The 22,959-nt window shown below is 38.6% G+C and overlaps 1 protein-coding gene across 7 annotated transcripts in view; it reads left to right on the forward strand.

The window, feature by feature from the left end:
* The window catches only part of NPAS3 (neuronal PAS domain protein 3), an 871,327-nt gene that overhangs the window by 420,670 nt on the left and 427,698 nt on the right, over nucleotides 1–22,959 (forward strand). For all 7 annotated transcript variants that reach the window (XM_030813243.1, XM_030813218.1, XM_030813234.1 and 4 more), the window contains one exon: nucleotides 13,517–13,599. In XM_030813243.1, the coding sequence (XP_030669103.1) occupies nucleotides 13,517–13,599 (83 nt within the window). The remainder of the gene's footprint in view (nucleotides 1–13,516; nucleotides 13,600–22,959) is intronic.

The following is a 22,959-nucleotide window of genomic DNA, read 5'->3' on the forward strand; positions in this document are numbered from 1 at the left end:
TGGGGTCTTGTATTTTTTGTGGCATATTGGTATCTTTGTAAATCTCTATATATGAAGTTTCATGTCTTCATGAACCTGGTAGGAAAGTCACTCTAGTAGTGGAGACTGGAGTCCTTGCAAAGGGTTTCCTATTTACACAGAGGAGAAAACAAAGGTGAGACAGCTCTGATACAGCCTGCAGGACTAGCAGAATGGAGACTCATTAACAGTGGGCAAGAAGGGACAGAGGTTTTGGGGGAGCAATGATGGCTTGGGTTTAGATATATTCAAGCAGCTTTCCCTATCCAAGTCTAGTTCTGGATGTGGATTATAGATCATTAGGATGTTTAAATATCATCTGGAAGAACTAGAGGCTGAGATCTCTATTGTGGTGGCTGGGCACCACACCATGGTACATTAAGTTTGTAGAATCAAGTTATAGTGAAATATTGAAAAAAAATACTGTTGCTTATTTCTCAGCTTTGTCTAAACTCCTGGTAATTTTGTAGCTTTTTAAAAGAGTTTTTCGTCTGTGTCTCATGGCTTTTGCTTGCTGCTGCTTCTCAGGGTATACATCCAAAGTCACTTTAAAAAAATCCCTTAACCTTGGGTATGTTCCCATTACTCTCCCTTCATAGGAGAGTCATCCCTTAATCTACTTTCTTTCCCTTCCAAATTTTCAGAAATATTGACCTCTCATTTGCTGCTCAACTGACTGCAGTGCCCCTGCCCAGGATCTTCAGGGCTCTCTCATGACATTTGACTCTCCTTAAAATGTCCTCTCTTCTTTCTAGGACACCGCTGCCTCTTTATCCACCGTCTACTCTGGCTGTCTGCACTCAGGCTTTTGCTGGTTCCCCGCTTCTGCCTCTTTATAAATGCAGATGTTCCCCAGGCTGGGTCCCCAGCTCACCTCCCATTTTGTCCTCCCGTGGCTTCTAATCCCACCTGTGTGCTAATGACTTGCAGCCAAATCCTCATCTCTGCCAAAAACTCAATTCTGCACCTCAGGCCCTTTAGGCATCACGATGGGCTTCTCCTAAAGACACCTCCCTTCAACTTCCCATCTTCTCCTTAACACCTGCCTGCCTTCCTCAATGTCCTATCACAGGGAAGGAAGAAACCATTATACTGTTATAACTCAGAATTCATACTGCACTCTCGCTTTTCCCTTATGAGTTAATCACAAAGCTCTCTCAATCCTACCTCCTAAATACCTTTAGAATTGAACCCCTCTCTACAATCTTACTAACTTAGTTACTAGGGTCAACTCGTCATCGTTTATTGGCTAGACCATGCAATAGCCACGTTTTCAGCTTTCCCCCAAACACTGTTCCACCCTCTGCACCACGCCTCAGGTGATATAACAGACACACGTGCTTGTGTCCCTTTGTGCTCTAACTTTTCAGATGGATGCCGAATGCCGTGTGTGAACTGAGAACTCCTTTGCAGTGTTGATGGGGCATTTGTGACTGGGCCCGACATGTCTTCTTCGTGCATGACTCTCCCGTGCCTTGCCCAGCAGTTCGTGCTATTGCATGTGTTCTTCTCTCTACTCAAATGCTCCCCTCATCCCCGCCAATCCGTGGCTTGTTTGCCCGGAAAACTAACACTCATATGTAGCCCAGATGCTCTCTTTTCTCTTACATCTTTGAATTTCACTAGAGTTAGATGCTCCTTTTCCTGCAGTTCTCCAGGTAAACTGTTACTTTTTTTTTTTTTTTTTTTTTTTGAGATGGAGTCTCGCTCTGTCGCCCAGGCTGGAGTGCAGTGGCGAGATCTCGGCTCACTGCATCCTCCGCCTCCCAGGTTCAAGTGATTCTCTTGCCTCAGCCTCCCAAGTAGCTGGGACTACAGGCACGCGCCATCATGCCCGGCTAATTTTTGTATTTTTGTAGAGATAGGGTTTCACCATGTTGGCCAGGATGGTCTCGACCCCTTGACCTCACGATCCGCCTGCCTCGGCCTCCCAAAGTGCTGAGATTCCAGGAGTGAGCCACAGTGCCCGGCCAACGGTTACTTTTTTACAGTTTGTATTTCTCTCTCCCGAGTCTCTAAATTCCTTGAGGGTACTGGTTCCCTGTCATTTCCTGAACGTGAGAAGTTTCTCTCATCTCAGGGCCTTTATATCTTCTCTTCCCTTCACCTGGACATCATGTCCCTCCTTCCCTTTATTCCTGTCTCTACTCAAATATTATATCCTTAGAGAGGCTTTCCTTGATCTTCCATGGAATACAGAAATCTCTGTCCCTACTTTTCCCTTCCCCTTTTAAAAATGTTCCTTCATACTGCTGCTTATATGGAGATGTGCATGTGTTGTTGCTATTATTGTTGTCGTCTGGCTCCCCACTAGAATGCCAGCTCCATGCAGGCCCATTTGTCTGTCTCCTTTGTTCACTCTTTGGTGGTCCATGGCCTGGCACTTAGTAGGCCCTCAATGAATCTTCAGATGAATAATTGAATTATATCCTTTTCAACTAACAGCGCCTGGCACTGGGTAAGCACTCAGTAAAGTTTTATTAAAATAGGGAATACAGAGTATACATTGAACCGTGATTAAATAAGTTCCCATTGCCTGAACTTGCCGCACTGAAGAGACCGGTGGCTTCCTGGAAGAGAGAAGCAAGACAGCTGGAAAACAAATAAAAATGACTGGCTAGTGGCAAAGTCCGTTCTCATCAGAATTCTGGTTCAGTTATTCAGTTCAAATTTTTGGCAAGTGATGCAGATTCTTTTTCAGAAAATGTTGATTGATTGCACAGTTGTACCCACTTCATTTGCAAACCTTCATTATCTCTTTTTCCTTTCCTCCCTCTGTCTGCATTTAGAAGGGGAGGAGCAGTATATAATTCCACAAGGCAGTTTTGTGAATAAACCAACTAACTGGCTGCTGCTTTCAGTCCCACAGTCTCCTCACAGAATACAAGTATCTGACTTGGTTGTGCATTCTCTCTTGACTGGATCTCCTTGCATTCATTCATTTGAGTATTCATTTGATTACTTACTCATTCACTCAGTGAATCCGTTGTTCAGTCCCACTGATGACACAGGGCATCTGTGGGTGCTCGGCTGTTGTCTAAAGCGAGACTTCTTGACTTGGGGTCTATGACTCTGGAATTTTTGTAATTGCATATGCAAAATGTTGTGTTTGAATATTGTCTTATGAAGAGGGTTTGCTTAAACAGCCCTGTTATTCAAAGAAAGAAACATATTAAGAACCTCTAATAGAGAAAGGCTTGAACTCAGCCTTGAGTCTAAATAATAGGTCTTCAAGTTAAGTGTTTTTTCCTTAATTCATTGTATGGTGGTGATAAATATAAAAATATTGCTTAGATATGTTCTCGATTCTAGGTCAGACAGTCTCGTAAGCCTGTTTACTAATCTGCATCCTCCAAATTGTTCTCATCTTTCTTGTTTATTTTCTAACTTTCCCCAAATCATAGCCTCTGTAGGTATCCAAAAGTCAGGCGGGAATGGTGATGCAGACCTTGATCAGCTAACATAAGTAAGACCTAGCTCCTGCATAGTTACCATTGAAAATTGTGTGGGCTTTTGTTTACGTGAAATTAGAGGGAAGATGGCGGGGTTGTAAGAGCTGATTTCAGTTTGCAGTGGTGGTGGCTATGTACGTTTATCTCATCAAGTTATGTCTGAGGCATTCAGCATCTTTAAACGAATGCCAATTACTGCTGGAATAGGGCATGAGTGAATCCTTCAAAAGAAAATTCAGTGGGCAGTTGCTGACACTCAGTGAATTGCTGGCTCTTTGCCCAAGTGTGTGTGAAATGTTTGCACTGGTTTGAGGCCCTGATTGCAGTTGGCTCGCAGGGTTTGTGGTGACATTATAGATTTGATAGCACACTGTAGGAAAGGCAGAAGCTGGTGACAACATACAGGGGAAAAAATTCCTAATATTCCTGTTAAAATTGGAATAAAGATAGTTATTGAGAAAAGTCATCTTTGGCCTGGCCTCTGCTTTTCACAACAAAGAGGAGAGAGCTGACATGTGCTTAGCGCTCCCGTGGGCTGGGCACTGTGCTCTAGAGTGTTCGCTCATTCACAAGTATTTATTGTGTACCTTCTGCACTCTGGGCCCAATTCTAAATGCTGGGGTTTCGGCAAAGCACAGAATGATTCCTCTGGCTTGGGAAGGTAACTTGCTAGTGGGAGAGACAACACTATGCAAATAAGCTCCAGGAGAACAATTAAATCAGGGCGGGGCATGTCACATGCCCTCACAACTGCTATAAGAGGCATTAACCCTTTTGACAGAATGAGAAATTGAGGTCCATGGAACCTAATTTGGCTAAGACCACCCAGCTAATTAGAGAAAAATGGAGGATTTAAAACTTGGTCTGCCTGACCCCAGAACACCAATCCTTTCCTCTGTGTAGTTGTCTCCCCATAATGTGACCCCTCCCGTTGAGCTCATTCTCCCAGCAGAGAGGACAAGCACATCCTGGAAATGAATCAGATATTCTACAGTAAGTGACTTGAATCACAGAAGTGCCCTTCAGAACACGGAGGTGATACAACAGTCTGGTTAGTGACTCGGTTGCCCAGCACGGTGCCAAGCCAGATGATGCGATGCAGGTGTGCACGTCAGAGTTTTCATCTAAGCAGTGGTGTTTAGGTGGAGGGGGAGAGAGAATTGTAAAGTTGGGGTTTTTGGACAGTGCCAAATGGACACTGGTCTACCAGTTGTAATTATGCGACTGTTATGCAGTATTGAGCCCCAAGAAGGCACTGTGGAGTGGGGTCCCAGTCCCTTAAGTTTCTAAGAATATGACAGTCCATTGTTGTCGCAGCTTAAGAGAAAGCAAGTTGGCGTGGGCAGGGTGATGCACCTGGAGCATGCACGTGTAGCTACGTTAACATGCTTTTGCCCTTGCCTTCATGTCTGATCAGTAGATCCCAGGGTCCTGGCCGTGGTAGTGCACTGTTCATGTAACTTCACTCCATACTCCGGTTCTGGCAATACCTTATTCTAAGCCCTTCCCTGACTCCACCTCTCCCCACCTCCATCCTGAGATGAGAGTTGTACTTTTATTGCATATTGTTCATTTGCTTATATGTCAGTGTCCCACTAGACTCTGATCATCTGGAGGGTTAGAAGGTGCCTTTTCAATTTTATATTCCCTGACACGGTGTCCAGCACAGATAGAGGCTCAACAAATATTTCCCGTGGATACTTTTAGCTTTCTTCTGCCAACATATCTAGAAGTGGAGATAGAAGCCTGGCTTATATCCCTAGCACCTTGTTCAACAGAGTTAATACCTTCCATATTATAAGGCTTCACTACATTTTGGATGAATAAGTGTAATTCCATAGCTTGAGATTGTTGAGCTTTGGAAATTGATCAGAGTGACCTTTCAATAGCAGGTGCTGTTATAAGCAGAGTCTTGTGTCCCTTGTGACCCCACTGCTTCACAGAACTCTTTATGTTGATGGTGAGAGAGAGAGAGAGAGAGAGAAAGAGAGAGAGAGGATGACTGAATATATGAATGGAGGAACAGGAGAGAGAAGAGGGAGAAGGCAAGAGACCTTGTGTTCTTTCTCCCACAGAAACACAAGCTGTTTCCTGCAGAACCAACATTAGTTCCCTGTTGTATCAGTGGCCTAGGAAGGCCTAGAGGGTGAATGGAGCATTAGACTGGAAGTAATAAGGTTGTGCCTGACTTACCTCAGTATTTGTAGCAGATGTTACAAATGTCATAACACGAAGCTTTGGGATCAGACTGAAAACCAAAAAATCAAGATACCAGATGTGGACGTCTTCCTTTTACCAGCAATTGCAACTGACACTGCACTATTTCAGTGGTAATCTCCACCCCCTTCCTACTGGGTGGAATCATGCCATAACTGTTTGCTTGCTGCCGAGGTCAGAGGAGGTGACGGCAGTAAAGCGGCACTCATTGGAAAGGCTTTTAAGACAGTTTGCAACATGAAAGTGTAATCATCCTTTCCCCTCTCGAGACAGTGTACCAAATCTAACCCTCATTAAAAATTTAACTGCTCAAAAAAAATTTAGTGTATTTGTAAGGAAGATAATTTCTACCAATGAAAAGTCAAGTATTAAACTTTGCAAAGTTAGCACTGTATTCACATCCCAAATTTGATATGTTCTCTTTGTCCCTCCCTTTGAGAGCCGTTATCAGAGAGCTCACGGTGTCTTTCTGTGAACTGTGGGCTTAATTCATGAGAGACACATGGTATCCCTGCCTGACATACATGCGGTAGGTGTTTTGCAGAGGGAAGTGTTCACTGGAAGAAGAAGAATTTAAACAACAACAGAAGCAGTTCAAAACTAGAAGCTGCAGATTGTACTCAGAAAGCAGAGCACCTTCTTACATCAGGAATGTGTTCAGGCTTGGTGCCTGGACAGGGATCTGTGCTGCCCACTCTGCATGGCCCGCTGGCCTCCCCTGACACACAGGCCTTGCTCGCCCAGTGGGCTGGATCCTCGTCAGCTTCACATCCCGAGTCCCCAGCAGAATGCCTGCCTCAGCCTGAGGCTCAGTACATATTTGCCACCATAGCCCTGACGCCAGAAGAAATTAGTTTCTGTCTTCTTGATCTGTTCATGTTAGATTAAAAATCAAGATTCTCTAGCCCTCAAAGACCCTCCTATTCTATATTCTTTATTCTGAAGTCACTTTATAACTGTCTCACTCCCCAAACTTCCCCAAATTGGGTGGTGGGGGCGGGAGGGGGCTGGTGGGTTCACCCCAGCATACCCCATATCTCTGCTGGGAATCTAAAGATAGGAATTAATTTGGGGGATGATCTGATTCTTTACCTTTTATTTATTTTGTAAAGAAAAAGAGGAAATTCTCATTTCTTTCACTATATAAAGGGAATTAAATAGTTAACTTTAAGCTTTACATCCAAAAGCAATCCCTGTGACATCAAGTGGTTGAACCCAATAAATACTTAGGAAAGCCTTGGATGTTTTTTAAGTTGTTAAGGACTAAAGTCTCACCCCCCAAAAAAGTACTCTCTTACAATCATTGTTCTGGAATAATTAAGCAAGTAAAATTGGAATGATTGTGTAATAACTACCATTTTTTAAAATTAGTAACAGCACTTTTGGAGTCTCAGGTACGTCAGGGATGTCCTCTTCTTTTAGCCAGTCCACTCCTCAGGACCCCTTGCATCTCTTGAGGATTTCCCTCATGTACCCCACTCTCCACGCCTCAGCCCAGGCTGTGGATCGCGCCTGCATTTTCCTGAGGTTCTGTCCTCCGAGACGTTGACTGTCAGACGCTGACCTCATTCCCTCAAGTGCTGTCACTCCAAACAGCAGCTTAACCCACTGCTTAAGGATTTCATTGTCTAGGGGAAGTGTGGGTTCTCTCATGAAGAATGTTAATCACCCCATATGTAGCCCGTGTGAGGGACATACAGTGTTCTTATAGTAACTACCAGATTGTTGGAGAAAGGCCATTTCCCCCTTTCCCAGCTACAGAAGGAGAAATATCTGCCTAGGAATTCTCATTTCCCTCAATGGAAAAGAAAGGTGGGTAGGCAAAGTGAATCTTTAAAATGGAAACTTTGTACTAAGAGGTCCCTGTAATTTGTTGCTGACCAAATATACAAAAACATTTTCAAGACTTACTACAGTGATATTTGGTTGCTATTTCACATTTAGAGGACTATGCCATTTTGGTGTAGAAAATGATAAACATTTTCAAAAATCATATGAATAGTATTTAATTCTCAAGAAGCTGAGAAGTGCATAGTAAACACTCCCTTGACTAAACAGATCAGTTAGACATTGTATGTTTTCCCCTTAGTTCTTTAATAGTTGAAGCAATGTAAATATGCTTCTTTAAGAAAAGCAGACATGGTTTCTTTTTCCCACAAGCAGTTCATTTATAAGTATTAAAATTTGCACAGTCACCTGATCCCTAATTATTTTACCTAATGCAGTCAACCCATACTTAAATGGTGGAAGATATTTAAATATGTATTGCATCAAAACACTTTGGATCATCATAAGACTTCTTAAAATTTCAATTGCATTATTGGATTAAATATTCTTTTTTGTCTAAATTGGTGATATGTTAGTAGGTCTGAGATATGAATTATGAAGATAGATTTTTTGTTTTTAAAAATCCCCTAAATAGGAATTTAAAAATAAAAAAAAATAAACCCAAAGTATACTACTCCTGAATATATGAGATTTTTTTTCTAGTATTTATTTGTTATCAGATATGTGATTAATCACGTGCCCAATTAACAATGTGTGTCCCTATTTCTCTTCTACAGTCATCATTTATCCTATATTTTAATACTAGAAACTAATCTTGATGAAAGTACACTGAAAAAGCACTGTTATTATTTGTTTTCATATATATATTTCATATATATGCTTTCATATATATGAAAACAATAACAGTGCCTCATATATGTATATATAGATATTGCATGAAAACTTCACATACAGTGCTTTCAACAACAGAATTTCAGTTGTCATGTTGCTCTATGGGTTAAGCTGGTACCCAGTGCCATTTCAGTTTCTTCTCCAAACCTGAGAATCTCCCAGTGTCTAAGCCATGCACAAATACTGAGGAGTTTTGTATTGAAAGAAACAATTTGTGAAAGTGGACCTCACAGAAGGCAGAGTGATGAGGGCCAGTTTCAGAATAAAGACTTAGCTTATATTACATGCAAACTGAGAAATTTTAATTTTGATAGAGAAACAGATACATACACTCATACATACCTCATGAACTTATGGGGCTCCTGAGAAAACCCTCCCTGGCTTCTTTGGCCCTACGGTGAGGAAGGCTAATTGAGGTTCTTCGAGGGAAATCCCTTTCCTTTTCTTCTATACCATGGAAAGACTCATTAAGCATTCTATATTCCATTCTTTCTCAGCCCCTGACTTTGCTTAGCCAAAGCGCAGGAAGTCAATGTTCAGGGATTCCATTAAGCACACCCTTTAGTGCTCCCTTCCCCCAGGCTGAGTGTGGGAACAGATCCTTGCCCCTTAGATGAAGGATTCAGAGGGTAGCTATCAGGGGTAACTGGGCATGAAGCCTGCCTTTTTGCCAGGCATTCCTGAGATACTACCTGCCGAACTTTAAGACTACATTTGCCTGTGATGCCGTACTGCCCTCCACCTTATGGGGGAGGATAAGGAAGTGCCTCTGAAATGATCTTTCCTATCCACCAGTGACTGCCTCGGCCTAATAAAACAATCCACTAGAAACCCTGCCTCACAGTGTCACAGTCCTCTTCACTTTAGAATACCTTCTTCAAGTGATCCCTCCAGTAGCAAGCCCCTCTGTGGCTCTCTGCCTGTGGTCCACCTTCCCATTGTGAACCATGCTGGCAAGGAGCTGGGGTTATGAAGGGAAAGGGCAGGGCACAAGGTAAGTAGGGCTCGTGACTTTTCCCCTTTCATTATGTGTGTCCACCGAGCTGTCCTGCTTCTGTTTTGTAATGGGTTCTTCCATGGCAAGCTGACCTTTCGGCTGAATAGGTCAAACTCCCACTGAGCGTTAATCCTCAGCCCTCCTCATGTGAGTGCCTCCCCTGAGGTGAGGAGCACTGGTTAGGAATATGACTGGAAGGGCCTGGTGTATTCCCCAAAGAAGGGTTGCCTTTTACTGCACTGAATTAATTCTCAAAGACCACCGTGTGAGGTTATGCTGAAGGATCCAGATTAGAACTTTCCTGCTGACATTGTGGAGGGGCAAAACTAATTTTTCAGATACATGTTTTAGACTGTGGTTACCCTGTGTATCTTCTCCTTTTTTAATCAGACAAAGGCCAAATGCACAGTCTTAGTGATTCATCGGATCATTTTGGATTTCTGAGACAATCAGAATTTTCCTAGTTGATTTTTTTAAAAACTAATAAACCCTTCTCCTTATATTTCTCTTCCATTTAAAGTCTCTTAAAACTCTAGGTGTTTTATTTTTAACCGTTGTAAAACATGAAATAGTAGAGTTGTGGTGTGTGTTGATAATTATATACTGGACCTAGTTTTGTTTTAAACATCATAAAACATATTTTGGACTATTTATTAAGTTTTATAACACTAGTTACCTTATAGTAGCTTAGAGATTTTCAACATCAAGTAGGCATTTAGTCATGTTGAATTGAATTTTAAGTTGAATTCCTATGGCTTGAGCTTTCTTTTTTATACTAGTTTGTATAAGCTGTTCAACTCCTATAGCTCTTACGTCTCACTCTCAGTGAGCTGGTAACAGAATCTTCACAGACAAGTGGTTGCACATTCCATTTATTTAGCAATGCCCCGTGTGTGTGTGTGTGTGTGTGTGTTTGTGTGTGTGTTGTGTGTATAGGTTAATTTTTTTAGTGTTCTTTAAATTTCAGAAAATAGTCTTTTAGTTGAACAAACAAATAAATGAAATATGTCAGTAGATCAGAGGAAACAGTGACCCGTTCAGCAACAATAAGTATACAGTATGTCTGGGCTACCAGATGGTTTTAGAAACTGTCAATTTCCAAAATACAGAAATCTGAGCGAGCTTCATAAACAATGTATTGCTTTGCTGAGGATGACAGATCCCATTGAGGAAATGCTCCTTTAGTTTTTTTAGATCATTAATGATACTCTATAAACATAATAAGATTAACATGGAGAAACAAAATACCTGTGTTTGCAGTATTCTTTAGCTATCAGATTATTGTCTCAGTTCTCAAAATGCCAAATGTGATAGGATAAGTGCAAGATAAGAAGTACATATTTAACATCAGTTAGCATTAATGCTCAAGTTAAAGCTGGGCTCTTACCGGGGGCATAATGGGCTCCTGTTTAACATATTTATGTTAGTTGTAAAATTAGGAACTGTCATTACAGCCCTCATCACCTGCATAAGTGCAAAACATATAAATCAAGAGAAGTTCCAGTGACATAAAAATGCCATTGAACAGAATAGCATGAAACTACTTGTAAGATACTTGTATATTATGCTAGCGTGTATGGGGGTGCACACTCAGATTTCTAGGGGGTTTGGAGAACAAAGAATAGCTATACAGGTAGAACTCATGGATGAAGACATTTCCTCAGAGCACAGCCTGAACCCTAGTGGAGAAACAGCAGGAAAAGAAAGGCCATCAATAGCCAGACTTGAATAACCATCCCCCGCCCCCACACCCCCACTGAAGACAACAGCCTCTATGCTTTCAGAAGGCATTTGAGCAGCTTTATGTTGTTACTGGAGCTTGCATCTTGGGCCTCCTAAGGAAGTGAACTTTTCTGTGATGTTTTAGGGTTCCTTATAACCTGGTGGCTATTACTCCCTTGCCCTCTCGTAATCCAGTTGTTTGTAGGATGATTTCTGTTATCTAAAATTAGTCCTTTTTTCTTTCTTTTTTTTTGGGGGGGTGGGGGGAGGTGCAGTGATTTATTTTGAACTTTGTAATTGGAGGCCCTGAAGTGCCCCCCCAAATTATGAGCTATTAATAAGGAGCTTTCTGAATCCTAATTACTGTCTCAAAAACAGAGTGGACACTTGAGAAGTTTTTCAACTCCCCCGCTTCTCCCTCCCAAAAGCCACCCACCCCCATAATCTCAAAAAACAAAAAAAAAAAAGGCTGCAGATTTTATTCATGTGGGATCATTCACACCAAGCTACCATAATGTGCAATTAACACTCTAGAAACTGAAAACAGTATTCAGCAAGACAGCTGCATTATCAAAAATGCCAAAGGAGTTTTGAAGGGAGTAATGTGCATGTTAGAATAGGAAATTAATCAGAAATGTGCACACCCACATGCACACAGTAGTACTGTCTTGTATATCTGAATATTAAAATTGTAAAAACCCTATGTCTATATTTATAATAAAGATTAATCTCAGCATAGTAAACTGATTTTTCTGTTTTAAGATTTTTAGTTGTGTGTTTTGCTTCTGAAGCAAATGAGGAGGCTGGAGTAGAGATCTCTAAGATCCCTTCCAGCTGGAATATTCTTTTGATAATAATCACTCTTCAATTATATTTTATAAATTTTCCCATTGAAAAAAATGCCTCTGTTATTTTTCTCTTGTCAGTAATAATGATACTTAACACACACGCATTTTCACAGTGCCTTGCAGACATTGCAGATACAAACTCACATTTGCAGGGGTAAACTCCCTACTTTGCATAGCACAATAATCACAAGTGTATTTATATTATAATCCCTACTAAGCTATGGAGCCAACTGACCAACTTAGTAACTGAAATGCAACAGAATTACCCCAGCAGCATTTCACTGGAAATTTTCTTGTCAACTATCTGAAAGTGTTTCTAGAAGTAATAAAGTAGGAGATTTTGATTTTATTTTCAATTAGTAGTATCTGGGCTTGAGAGAGCAGAGGTTTGTAATAAAATTTTCAAAAAAAGCAGGAAGATATGGGGAATTTACTTTTTGGAAATACAGAAAGCATCTGAATATTTTCTTTCATAAATCAGTGTAAAGCAAATGGATTTTTTATGATGTCCTCACTTCTGATTTCTGTACGTCACTTCCCTTTTTTGTCTATAAATTTGTTCTGACCATGACACATCCCTGGAGTCTCTCTGAATCTGCTGTGATTCTGGGGGCTGCTTGATCTGTGAATAGTTCATTGCTCAATTATACTCCATTAATTTTTTTTTAAAAAAGAAGAAGAAAAAATAGGCGGAAGAACAGGTTTAAAATAAACTGGAACCCTACGTAAAAAAAAAAAATCATAAACAGATGACACTCAATTCTGGATTCCACAGTTATTATGCATTAAACCCACTTTTGTTAAGGATTATGAGTACTCCTTGTGTGGTAGGCACCTGCAGGCAAAGCAGGTGAAGCATGCCTGGAAGAGGACTGACTCTTAGTGAGAAAACAGGAGTGTTCGGGAACTCCAGATAAGAAGCAGTCACTGACCTGGTGAGGCACATGCTGGCCAAGGATCTACCTGGGCTTCTCGTCAGTCTTACAGGAATAGTTACACATGAATATGTAGTAAATGTGAAATCCAGCCATCTCAGGATGCTTAACACTAGTGCAAATGATCATGAATAAGGATGTCTTACCCAATATGTTCTGCTGATTAAATTGTGATGAAGTTATTGCATTAGAAAATACAAGTTTCCTGTTTGCTTTTTTCCTAGCCTAGAAGATGTAAGAAGTTTAGTTTTCTCTGGGGCGGGGTTTGGGGGAGATAAGGCAGTATTCAGATGCTTAAAAAAATCAATACCTTAATTTTAAGAAAAATGGTGTACTAATTTATTTTAAAGGAACCTGAACATTCATATGTTTTTATTCCAGTGTAGGAAAAGCCATCCAAAAGGAAAATTTTTAAAATCTGAATGTATTTTTTTGATGTTTCTAGAAGTCGATATTCTAGGTTGAAAATTTAACCTAGGCTATATTTATGCTTAGACAACTCAGAACTAAAATTAATACTGGGTGGTGGTTCAGATCTCATTGTTATACTAAATAGTCAATGATGCCATTCAAGAGAAACTAAGCTGAAGATATGAATCAGTGCTCCAACTTAATTGATCTGTTTTCTTTCTTTCTTTTTCTTTCAAGTTATAGGTGCACAGCGAAGGAGAAGCCCCAGTGCACTAGCCATTGAAGTATTTGAAGCACATTTGGGAAGCCACATTTTGCAGGTACCTTTAAAACAAAAAGAAGCTTTCTTATATTTTACTAAGAAAAAACCATATGTTTAGTCTTTTTTTAAAAGAAATGTTTTTTAAATGTCAGCTGTATATTTGACTGTTGTGATTTTATCTTGGAATTCCGAAATTCTTATGAGTTTATTTTTTTCTTTTTAGAAAGCCATCCTTTGAGAGAATGTTAATGAGAAAGGGAGGGCAAGTATTATTTGTGCTGAAATAATTTAGATGAATTGCACTATTTAGTTGATGCGCAATGTGTAGTAACTGGCTGTTCCCAGAATGGTTGTGTGCGTGCTATATTTGTAAGTGGATCTATGTGTGTGTCCTTGGAGCTATATATTGTTTTTGGAAGAGCGAAGTTTTGTTGTGAAAGTACTGTGATTTTTTTTTGTGTCGCCAAATTTCAGTTCTTTGCTTGAGTTCGTATTTGTGTGTGCTTCCGATCTTAATGTTTGCCTCCCCAAATTAGAAAATTTCTCGGGGGAAAATATAGTATATTTAAAAATACTACTAAAAGGAGACAAATAATAATTGATTTTGCCAATGAACTTCATGATAAAGAAATGTTAAAGGTTACTAGGATGAAACTGTAGTTACCTAGCCCTAGAGAAAATTCATTGCAAACTCATCATCTCACTTACTCAAAACTTTTTTTTTCACTAAGACTTTGCCATTGATTCAACACTTCTGCCTTCAACCATAGATAATTGTACCACACTGGTCCTTCTCCCAGGATAAATGTTGCCATGGCCACTTTTTTTAATCTGTGGAAGATACGCCTTTTTACATAGAATTGGAGAAGCAGACAAGTTTGGGATATGTAGGCCGCTTACTGTATTTGGAAAAGGTAGCTATGTTTTTCTGAGATAAACTTTGGAGTAAAATAAAAGTATACTCCAGATCCGTGTTCATTCAGAGTTTATCAAAAGGGCCTTTATGGTGTTTTCATTTTCTATGTTGTCAAAAGTAATACTAAATTTAGCATATTATCTTTTAAGTATGTGCATTAGGAAACTATTATGTGATTTGGCATAAAAAAAAAAAGAAAAGAAAAGAAAAAATAGCTCATAGTCAAATCCTGGTGGTTCTCCAAAGCAGTGTCTTTACTGGCAGTTTCAGAATCACCCAACACTTGCTCACAGGATGCATTCTTGGGCCTCAACCTAGACCTACTAAATCAGAGTTTATAGGGTAAAGTCCAGGAATTTGTGGTTTTTAACAGTCTTCTGAGATAATTTTGATGTTCTATTAGGTCTGAGATAGCACCTTTCACATTTGCAAGTTTAAAGCCCTGAGAAGTCTTACTTTACATTTGTGTTTATTCTTATTTCTTGTTTATCCATTAATATCTGTTAATATCTCATAGAACTGATGTTTCTTGAAATACACCTTGGGAGTTGCTATTCTATTGTGTACATAAACTTTTGAATTACCTTTGCTACAACCTAGGATCAGTTTCAAGGATACAGAAAGGATTGTGTTTCTTTCTAGATCTTCAAATTGTTATTTCCTTTTCTCTTACACACAGGTTGTTTAGAATCTCCATTATAGGTTTTGTATGGGTCATGACATATAAATTGTTAGACTCTGATGTGATTCAAGACTATTCCTGTTTCTATTCTGAAGCAGTCAGAAATTCTTACCTAAGACTTAGTCGATGAAAAATTATTCAGAGACTAGTCCTAGATTATTATCTTCTTAATTCTTTCTGGAAATCATGACTCCAAAGGCCTATGAGTAAGTTGTCTCAGTAATTGCAGTAATTTAAAACTAACACAAACTTAGGAGTTTGAATCAAACATAAACTCAGTATAAATACATAATGTAAAATGGCTCTCCCAAATGCTAAATCAACATTATACTTCATTGAGAGAACACAGGATCTAGAGTGGGGCTGCAAGCTCGTTCCCATTTTGAATGGGTCACATTCAGACACCACACTATGGTTGCATCAGCTGTCACACCAGCCTAGACAGCTGGATGCCATTTGGAGTAGAATAACCAGACTGGTGAGTAAACTAGAAATCATATTACGTGAAGAGTGGCAAAAGACCTGAGAAAGTTTAGTTTGCAAAACGTGACTTAAAAGGGGCATCAATGCCCTCTCTATTTATTTGAAGGCCTCATTTCCAAAAAAAAAAAAAAAAAAAAAAGGATTAGACATATTCTGTGTCGCTTCAGAGTATGAGAAAACAGATAAATGGATGAAAATTTAGAATGTTTAAATCATGTCTGTACAAGAAAACTCCTTAATAGGGCTGATCACACCTGGAATAAGTTTGAAGCTGTAGACTTTCAGGAGAAATATAGATGGCTTGGTAAAGATGCTTTCAAGAAAGGCATCTAAGCATGATTGCACTATGTAATCTTACAGTTGTCACAGAAACTAGCACTTCTGGTATAATTTGATTTTAGCACTAATGGTTATGGAGTGGAAGAACTACTACATAGTATTCTAAGTTAACTACTAGAATTATAGGTAAGAAGGAATTGGGAAGTAGTAGTAACAAGAAGAGCCTCCCTTAAGCTATCTTATTAGTTGTTTTGCCTAACTAGCAGGGAAACTTTTGAGCCCATAAGCCTATGTCTGCACCATGTTCAACAATATTGCAGCGTTCAGTAAGGATGAGATGGCTTCTACATTTTGTTTCAGAAGGGTCCATGGTAGAATCTGCTTGGTCCATAAAGACCGGAATGAATTCTGTCTTCCCTTTCCTCCTTCTTACTCTTTCTTCATTTGCAAATAGTTGATAAAAACCTGTGTGGTCAACAAAGTAGTATAGGCATGATCTCCAACCTGACAGTTTATAGTCATTTAACACTCCCCTTCATCCCCCACAAGTTTCAAATACTTTGTAAGAATACAGAAGTCACTGTATATGACTGCTGTCTTTAAATAGCTTACAGTCATTCAGGGAAAGAGGAACCAGGAGGTTGCACAAAGTGAGAAATATCACGCAGGTCAAGTACTATCAGGCCACAAAAGAACAAGGCTCTGAATTTGCCATAAAGCACTAAAGAAGACTTTTCAAAGTTGTTGATGGATGAATAGAAGTTTATTAGGCAAAGAAAAGGGAAGAATATTCCAACCAAAGTGTACATCAAACACAAAAGCATGTAAACAAGTAGTGGTAAATCTTACTTGGGGACTGTTTAGATGTTTGATATGACAGCTGCTTCACATATGCAATGGGACATATGAGAGATGAAGGAAGGGAGATTATAGGAGCCATATTACCAGGAGGTGTGGACTTGATTCTCCTTGAAGAGTCCATGGAGAGGGATTTTATGCAGCAGTGACAAGAGAACAGTTTGGTTTATTTCTGGAGTTATCATCAAAATACAATGTCCGGGAAGTCTCTGAGTTGTAAGACACTGATATAAAGAGACCATTTAGGAAATTGTTACCAGAGTTCAAGAAAATGAAGATCTTTTGCAAGATGGAACTGTGTGAATGAAGAGGCGGCTATGGAATTGAGATAGAATCATTAGCATGTGGCCCATAATTAGAGGTGAAAGGCTAGAGAATGACAGGATTTAATTATCACCACAAGTTTTCTAGTTTGGCTACTAGCTGTCTGATTCTACTACCTGAGAAGTCAAGAGGGATGGTCTCTTAAATAGCCAAGTTGATATGAGGTGTAGGCACTTGGAAACCTAAGTACTATTTCTGCAGAGCAATTCTCAGGCTAGGTCTGGAATTACTGATCACTGGTGTATAGATGAATGATAGCTCAAATTAAGAATGGGTTACAGACCTATGGAAATGATGTGGAGCAAAGAGAGGGCTAAGGAGAGCCCACTGTGGGGTATGTCATCATTTAAGAGGCCAGTAAACATGAGAAAGGAATGGACAGAAAGAAAAAGCAAGCCACAGGATTTGATTTTGGTGAAGGAAGGAATATTAATAATGTCAAGGTAGCTAAGGATAAATCCTTTAGTAGGGCAAATCCTGAAGAGATGTCATAGGTTTTGTGGATTGAAACAGTCACTGTGCGGAATAAGTGTAGAATACAGACCTAAAGAGCAATAGGAGGTAAAGGAGAAGAATCTGAGTGTTCATGGTAAAGGAAGGGTGGGAAATGAGAAGTTATCATCAAGAGAAATTTGTGTTTTTCGTATAGTGAGAGTATGTTTATATGTCTGAGATTTATGGGATCAAGCATTTTGTGCATATTGGAAAAAGAGATGAAAAACTAACTCTTGGCCAATTACATGCTCTTTAGCAATCTCCTTTAAAAATCAATATCTCATGGTCATGTCTGTGCTGAGAAAGGATTGGTTTTCATTATTATTAATGGCTAAATGCCATTCTATACTATGGATGTATCATAATTTATGTAACCATTTTCCTGCTATTGAGTATTTTGATTACATCTAAAAATGTTCATATCTAATGCAGATATCAACATGTCCGTGTATGTGTGTAAATGCAAAGGGAAGATAAAATATTGAGAAACGTATTTTCTAAAAAGAAAAGCGTAGTCTGGATGGATTTCAGCTTAAATATAATGAATTTTTTACGGTGTACTAAGTTTCAGGTACTGTGCTGAGTTCTCTTCTTATATCATCATTGAGTACTCACAACATAGACCTATGAGATAGCTGCTATGATTACATGCATCTTAAAATTGAGTCAACTCAGATTTTAAAAACTTAAGTAACTCAAGCTCACATGTCTGTTTAGGTAACAAAGTTGAATTTGAACCCAGGATGGTAACACTAGGGTTATAACACTGCAAAAAATGATAAGGGTATTTTAAAAGACAATGGTAATAAGAGGAAAGAATTAAGACACAGTTGGAGTAAACAGGCTTCAGTAACTAATTGAATTTGGAAACTAAAGTAGAGGTCAGTTCCAAATACCAGTGTGGAGTTCAGAAAATGCCTGTGACTTCACTGCATCAGGTACCAAAGCTTCCCTGCTACCTGTGCCCCAGTGATGTTTCATTGAAGTGCATACTACGTGCCCCTTGGTGTGGAGGATTTGAGAGTAAGGGGTAAGATAGACTCCTTAATTTTTGGTGTGCCCATTCTCTGAATGTATATGTAATATGTCTCTGCTGTGCATATCTAATTAGCCATATATTCTTGTAGGGAAAAGAAAGCTTGGTGGGATCCCTTAAAATTTGACTACTTTTCCACTGAGAGGGAGAAAATAATAAACTGAATGGTGATTTTATTAATGTAAAATCGTGTATTACAAAGCCAATTTTCAATACCAGTGTATGTAGGCAGGGCCAAGGCCCAGGCTGTCTATTGTGAAACTCTGGGTCCTCCGTTCACAAGGCAGTCTCACCACTGACTGTGACCAGTATTATAGTCTCAGTAAACCTGTAGCTATTTCAGGCATGAATCGTAGGACAGCAGCATCTTCTCCAGGAGAGTTGAGGGTTCAAGGGATGTCAGCCTTGCAATGGCAGGGCTGTGAATCCCAGCCCTAGTGGGCCTGAATCAAGGCATTATAGTTCACTAAATTCTTCTCTGATTTTTATAAATTAGATGAAGAATGGGAAGTCAAGGGGTAAAGGTTGGGATTTGTGCGTTTTGTGGCAGGCTCAGTAAAAATCCGAGAACTTGAGTTCATTATGTGGGATCTTTCCTGGAAAGTACATGTGATGAAGCACAAATGTGGTTCCTGCTTTCAACGTTCTCTTAGGGCATTATATTGTTCCCACTTCATGACTTCTTTAATATGAAAAAGTATACGTGTTATTTATTGTTACTTTTCCAATATAAGGACCAGATAGGATATTTGTATTTTACCTTATTGAAGTTAACAAAACAGAAAATGGTAGAAATACCATCTTCATAAGTCATAAAATTAACTACTGGAATGACTTTCCCTTAGGTGCCATATTTATGAATGGAATGTTTTAATGCTTTAATTATTTGTTTACCCTCAGCAGAAAGGTTTAAGTTTCTTTCATTTTGTAAATAATGCTTACATAATTGTTATATAAAGTTGCAATATTGTTTTTGTAAACTCCATAATAATAATGCTACTTTACTCACTTCACAAGTGTTAAACAAGTTAAACCTAGTACATGGAAATTTTTAAGGTTTATTTTTGTATTCATTGTCAGCGTATTATATTGAACTATATATGTGTGTGTGTGTGTGTTACTAACTTTGTAAAATACATGCCATTACTAAGAACTATCATGTACTTATAATTGAAAGATAGTCTTTATTCATAACTCATTTTGGATCATAAAAGTAAGTTTTGTGAGTTGGGTAAGTATAATAAGTACCAACATGTTTGTACATAACTAATAGAGAAATTTGTTTATTATTTAAACTAAGTATTGAGAGAATAAAAAGAATGTTCTGTAAGAAATGCCCTAAATTAAAGTAATGGTGGAAATACTGTATCTATGTGTCAATTTTGTGCTTGGCCATATTAGGTAAACCCTCTTGTATCTATGTCATTGACCCCACATTATTTCTGGCCACAAATGAATTTTTATATTGCTTTTAGAACATTCAAACCCCAACCTGAAAGAGAATTCCATGACCATACTCTCTGAGGGGACTGAGTAAGAGCCTCCAAGAACATTCTAAGCTTATGACCCCTGAGGTTCTCTGACTGGGAGTGGATCAGAAAAGGCTAGGTAGGGTGGTTGCATGATTGCCTGGTCTTCCTCAACATAAGTAGGGGAATGATTGTTTTTGCGAGGATCATTTATTAGTAAAATGACCCTCGTGTTCAGGACACAGATATGTCCTGTGGTAATAACCTTAGCAGAACGGTTTTGTTAAGGTATATATTTTCTAAAAATGATGGAGAAGAAGGGAGCCCAAATGCAGTGATTTTCTGTTTGTTAGTCAAAGTAATCAAAGATTTGTGTGGATAAGATGGATAATGTTACCAACCTCAGGGAGCTGTCAGATTTTGTTCATGTGGTTTTTCATTTCCCCAACACCTTTAACCATGGAATACAGGGTAGAATTATGCCTCAAATAAAAGAAGAACCTGTGTTTTACAGAGGCTGTTAAGGATCAGATTTAGAAGAAAATCAGGTCAAGATTTGCTTTTAAATTTCTACGTTTCTTCTGTTAATCACACTTTGAAGATTGGTAAAGGGCATATCCTAGAATCATGATTAGTTGGTCCATATAGTCTTTTGGTCATGCAGAGTTGTTGTTAGACAAATGAGAACATATAGGTTCTCTATCTACCAGAAGTCTTTTTTAAAAAAAATCAGGTTGATATAATAAAGAAAACAAAACAAATAGTATCTTATTTATATATTTGTTACTGTTTCAGTATTGCTAGCTACAGCATCTCTGGTCTCTGAGACCCAGCCAATTGTAGAAGGCTGAGTAGAAGATTCTGCTGGGGAAAATATACTGGATTTATAGGCAAAAGGAGCTCTTTATAACAATGCTGGGGTGTGTGCGTGGGGGGGTAGAGAATGCCAAATCTGCTGATAGACACCTTCTTTAATGTCATATGACAGAAGAAAATGAAAGCTTGACTAGTACAGTTCAAACATCTGGGCAAAGGAAAGTGAAAATACCTAAAACAGCTCAAAACCTAACACAAAGATACAAATTATCATTTATTAAGATGCTGCCTAGCCAAGTCAACATGCCTTTTACATTTGATGGTAGTGTTTTCAAAAGACCTCTGTGAAAGAGTGATACCTTCAAGTCTATTTTCTACTTTATTGATGAGTTAAAATTTCACCTTTATTTTATTGAAACGTGTAAATATACATAAAATCATCTCTAGGAAGTTGCGTCTTCTTAATCCTGATGGCTCTTTTTGCTAAAGTGGTATCCTGCTGGACATCAGTGCTAAAGTAAAATAAGATGATTTCAAATAATAGAAGCATTTTGAATTAATTCCTTTAGCTGTGAGAGAGGAAGGGGAGAAAGTTGAGTGACCCTGTAGTGTCTCTATGATCCAGAATGGTAAGAAAATGTAAAACTAAATATAGAAAGAGAGAAAGTTAGTGAATATATTTGCATATGCAAATTAGCTTAATTGATACTGCTTGCCTCTACAGGGATTTTTCATTACAAACTGGAGTGCTACATTGTTCAGCTCATATTGAGTAATTTAGTAACTAATGAGACCAGTTTGCACTAATTTGCATATGATAAATGAGCTTAATTGCAGTAAATAACTTGGAGGCATAATTACTTAATTTTCCTGTGTTGCACGGCTTTTAAGTTCACGTATGAACAACTCAAGATAATTTTGCATATTTAAATTAGTTGCTTTTAAATTTTCTTGAACAAAAAAGAGGAACACACCTTATCGATTGAGCTATAGAACAATCAACAGTAGGGATTGCAGTATTTTTATTTAAAAAGAAACAATGAAAAAGAAAACTAGAAATTTTAAGTCTGTTGTTCACCTCTCCTATGTCCTCACCTCAAATAAGATATCAGCATTGGCATTCAGGAAAATGTTTTGAAGGTTGAACATTAACTCACAATTTCTATTAGTAGATTGCCTAGGTTTAAACTAAAATATGTATATGAATGAATCATAAGTTTGGGAATAGGGTTTATAAAAGAGATGTGACATGTCCATTATCTAATTTAGTAAACTAACATCAGAGTAGTCAATTGGGTCTACTGGCAACGTGCATTTCATCTAAGTTGCTGGGCTTTACTGATGTAAGCATCACTCTGACCCTGGCATTTATTCTCTATCGAGATTGATGTTTCATACTTATGGAATTGGTTTCACTGGAGAATCTTGTTGTGGTTTGCCAAGAATTATCTCACTGGTCTTCAAATTATCTGAAGAATGCATGTTTTGCCAAAATCTCCATTCTCAAAACAGACACACTGGATCACACAGAGGTTGATTGCAAACCATTATTTCCCTATATTGTACTGCCTTCGGATGTTAATCCTAAGGGGAAAAGTATAATTTCTTATTCAAAATCAACTTATTAGGCCATATAAAAGTCATATTCTTGATTTTGAGGAAATACAGTTGTAAAAAAAAGTTTAACATCTTTTATTTAAACAATGATTGCTGCTTTAACTCATTATATATAAAAACTGATGGGCACATTAGGGCTATTTCTTTGTCACAATCTGCAAAAATAGCTCATCAAACTTTTCTCTGAAAAGCTCAAATTCTACTAAATTCAGTATATGCTTTTTTTCCCAGAGGTGAGCCAGAACAAGTACTAATGCCAGTATATTCAAAGTGTAAAATTTGAGTCCTTCATTTAATAGGTGGTCAGGAAATACCTGGTAAATAAAAAAATGAACAAAGAAATCCTACCTGGCAAGGTCACAGTTAACCTCAGAGCCAGGGCCTTGTCTCAGCTCTGTGTTAGAAGCTTAGTTTGTATCCACATCTCCAGACATGGGAGAGTA

The sequence above is a fragment of the Nomascus leucogenys genome, chromosome 1a (assembly GCF_006542625.1).
Source record: "Nomascus leucogenys isolate Asia chromosome 1a, Asia_NLE_v1, whole genome shotgun sequence".
In the NCBI taxonomy this organism is placed as follows: domain Eukaryota; kingdom Metazoa; phylum Chordata; class Mammalia; order Primates; family Hylobatidae; genus Nomascus; species Nomascus leucogenys.